Source organism: Eupeodes corollae, chromosome 1, assembly GCF_945859685.1.
Source record: "Eupeodes corollae chromosome 1, idEupCoro1.1, whole genome shotgun sequence".
NCBI classification, from domain to species: domain Eukaryota; kingdom Metazoa; phylum Arthropoda; class Insecta; order Diptera; family Syrphidae; genus Eupeodes; species Eupeodes corollae.
Window position 1 is genome coordinate 174,889,183 of NC_079147.1, and position 2,859 is coordinate 174,892,041.

Below are 2,859 nucleotides of genomic sequence, written 5' to 3' on the forward strand. Positions count from 1 at the left end.
TCCTCAAATCCTATGCCAATATCCGCTAAAACCATCTGGTCAATCAAGATTAAACTTTTTTCATTACTGAAAATAACCTACTAAGTAACGGTACTTTGTTTTCTTCTCAATTTGTTGATCAGTGATGCAACTTAATTAAAAAATAGTAGGGGGCACTCCTATTTTAAATTTTCTATAAAACGCATTTTTTCACGTGTTGTTATACTTATGCAAGGCACTGTATGTCTACACTATATGTGTATGGACTGAATTGAATTGAATTTCTTTAATTATTAAATTTGAATTTTAATCTAAAGTGTCTTTATTCTTTTTAAAAAAAAAAATAATTTCGTATGCATGGCAACCATGTATAAATTTACTTAGATGTTAATTTTATTGCACAAACTGCCTTTTCTCTTTCTTGTAATTTCATATACTTACCCAAGTAGTAGAATTTGTACGACTTCTTTGTCACTGAGTCACAGTCACACCAAAGTTACAAATAACTCGCCACAACTTTTATGTAACTAAAAACCCAGAAAATTACCTTGTTTTGAAACTTAATTCTAGTAACATAGAAGTTACAATCAAAACTTGAGTGTAATCATTTTGTGTTCGTTCTTATGTTATCGCCTTAAATTTCTTCCCAAGTCTATAAGTGAAGTCAAAAAGTCTAAACGAAAAAATGTCGCCAATCAACCAGGTGCCAGCCCCTTAGAATCCCTGGTGGTAATACTGAAATGACTCAATGATTTTCGTGTATTTTAATTTGGTGATCCTCCATTCCTGACAACATTACTCGCACACAGGAATGATTAAGAGTTGTAAGTCACTAGGCCCTATTTCTCAATGGACTGTTGCGCCACCCAATTTATTTATTTATTTCAATTTAGAGATAAAATAATATTCAAATATCTAAATTGTATTATTTTTATTACATCTATAATTTTATTATTAGTAAGGCCCATTACATTGTCTTAAATTTCTTTTAGTTAGTATATCAATAGAAGTTTTTTTTAATTTAATGCAAATACATTGATAAGCTAACTAAAAGCAGAAATAACCTTTTTCGAAGTTTTAAACAGTTATATATATCCTGCCGACTTCAAAAATGTCCAGGGACTTTTGTGAAAATTTAAATTAAAACACAAATACCCAAAGTTTTTCGCGATTTTATTCAAATAAAGTTTTGGAAAGTATACGAACAAAGCTAAAATCAAGGCACTAGCCCTTATTAGATATGTTTTGCCTACATACCGCTAGAGGTAGCTTTTTCTATCTTGAACCGCCGGCTTATTTGACAGTTGGCGCCAAAACACGCCGTCTTTCTGCATTGCATTTGCTTGCAAAAACTTATTTTACCTTACATTGAAACACGAAATTAACACTTAACAAGCATTTCCTCATTTCCGAGATTCAATTGCAGCCGCGAATCCAAACAAATTACAACTACCACTCATTTTATCTCAAATAAATTTGATTCATCAGTGTTTTATATCGACGTTATTTTGTAACTACTGTTCAAAATGTTTGAAGCACGCCTCCTCTCAGCGATTACACTGAAGAAAGTCCTTGACGCTATCAAGGATCTGTTGAATGAAGGAACATTTGAATGCAGTGACTCTGGAATCCAAGTAAGTTCCTTAATCCGTTGATGATACTTCAAATTTAAAGCTTTAATATTTCAGCTACAAGCTATGGACAATTCGCACGTTTCCTTGGTTTCGCTAAGTCTTCGATCAGATGGTTTCGATAAATACCGCTGTGATCGAAACATCTCAATGGGAATGAACCTCGGGAGTATGGCAAAGATTCTTAAATGCGCCAACAATGAGGATAATGTTACGGTGAAAGCCCAGGACAACGCCGACACAGTAACCTTTATGTTTGAATCACAGAACCAGGAGAAAGTGTCAGATTACGAAATGAAACTCATGAATCTTGACCAAGAGCACTTAGGAATCCCCGAAACAGAATACAGTTGCGTCGTGAGAATGCCGGCTATGGAATTCGCTCGTATCTGCAGAGATTTGGCTCAATTCGGCGAGTCTGTGGTCATATGCTGTACCAAAGAAGGCGTCAAATTCTCAGCCTCCGGAGACGTTGGTTCGGCCAATGTGAAATTGGCACAAACGTCAAATGTTGACAAAGAAGAGGACGCCGTCACAATTGAAATGCAGGAGCCCGTGACTCTTACATTCGCCTGCCGCTATCTTAACGCATTCACAAAGGCAACACCATTGTCCAACCAGGTGCAGTTGTCGATGTCGGCAGATGTTCCTCTTGTCGTAGAATATCGTATTCCCGATTTAGGACATATCCGTTATTATCTGGCTCCAAAGATCGAGGACGATGAGAGTTAAGCAGGGTGGAAGTTCGAAACTTACCATCTTTTCGCTGTTATTTCCATGTTTATTTAGATTTACACAACTCATAAGTTCTAATTATTTTTGATATCTCTGTATCTGGCATTTTTCACGGAACAAAACCTGAACTTCGCTATGACACAATTATACAATATAATAAAAGATAAGGTAATATGCCTTGGTCTAAACCACTGTTTTTATTTTTTATTATTATCTTTGCATTGTTGTACAATTATAAACTTTTTTAAATTAAAGTTGTTGGACAAGTGCTATTTAATAAGCAAAACTTGTAAGTATGGATTTATTTGCGAATTGGTTCATGGTTTTTGGAGAAGATTTTAAGCAAACTTAATGAGCGAATTCTATCGTGATCGGAAACCTACGAATCCCGAAAAAACTTGCCAAATACGTTCGTAGTGAAAATCTCATCCAATTTTGCATTATGAATGGATAAGGTTGTTCGGAGTTTATAAAAGTTTCCGATTACGATGGAATTGGTGATACCTAGGCCCGA

General features: G+C 35.1%; 1 protein-coding gene across 1 annotated transcript; it reads left to right on the forward strand.

Moving 5' to 3' along the window:
* Positions 1–1,276: 1,276 nt before the first annotated feature.
* On the forward strand, positions 1,277–2,533 carry LOC129938968 (proliferating cell nuclear antigen). Its single transcript, XM_056046811.1, has 2 exons — positions 1,277–1,613; positions 1,668–2,533. The coding sequence occupies exons 1-2, from the start codon at positions 1,506–1,508 to the stop codon at positions 2,340–2,342; spliced, it is 783 nt and encodes a 260-aa protein (XP_055902786.1). The 5' UTR covers positions 1,277–1,505; the 3' UTR covers positions 2,343–2,533.
* The last annotated feature ends 326 nt before the right edge of the window (positions 2,534–2,859 follow it).

What these genes read in the sequence shown, in the direction of transcription:
- LOC129938968 (XM_056046811.1), top strand. Translation starts at nt 1,506, where the DNA reads ATGTTTGAAGCACGCCTCCTCTCAGCGATTACACTGAAGAAAGTCCTT. An exon ending in GCAGTGACTCTGGAATCCAA is followed by an intron (nt 1,614 to 1,667) that starts GTAAGTTCCTTA and finishes TTAATATTTCAG; the next exon opens with CTACAAGCTATGGACAATTC.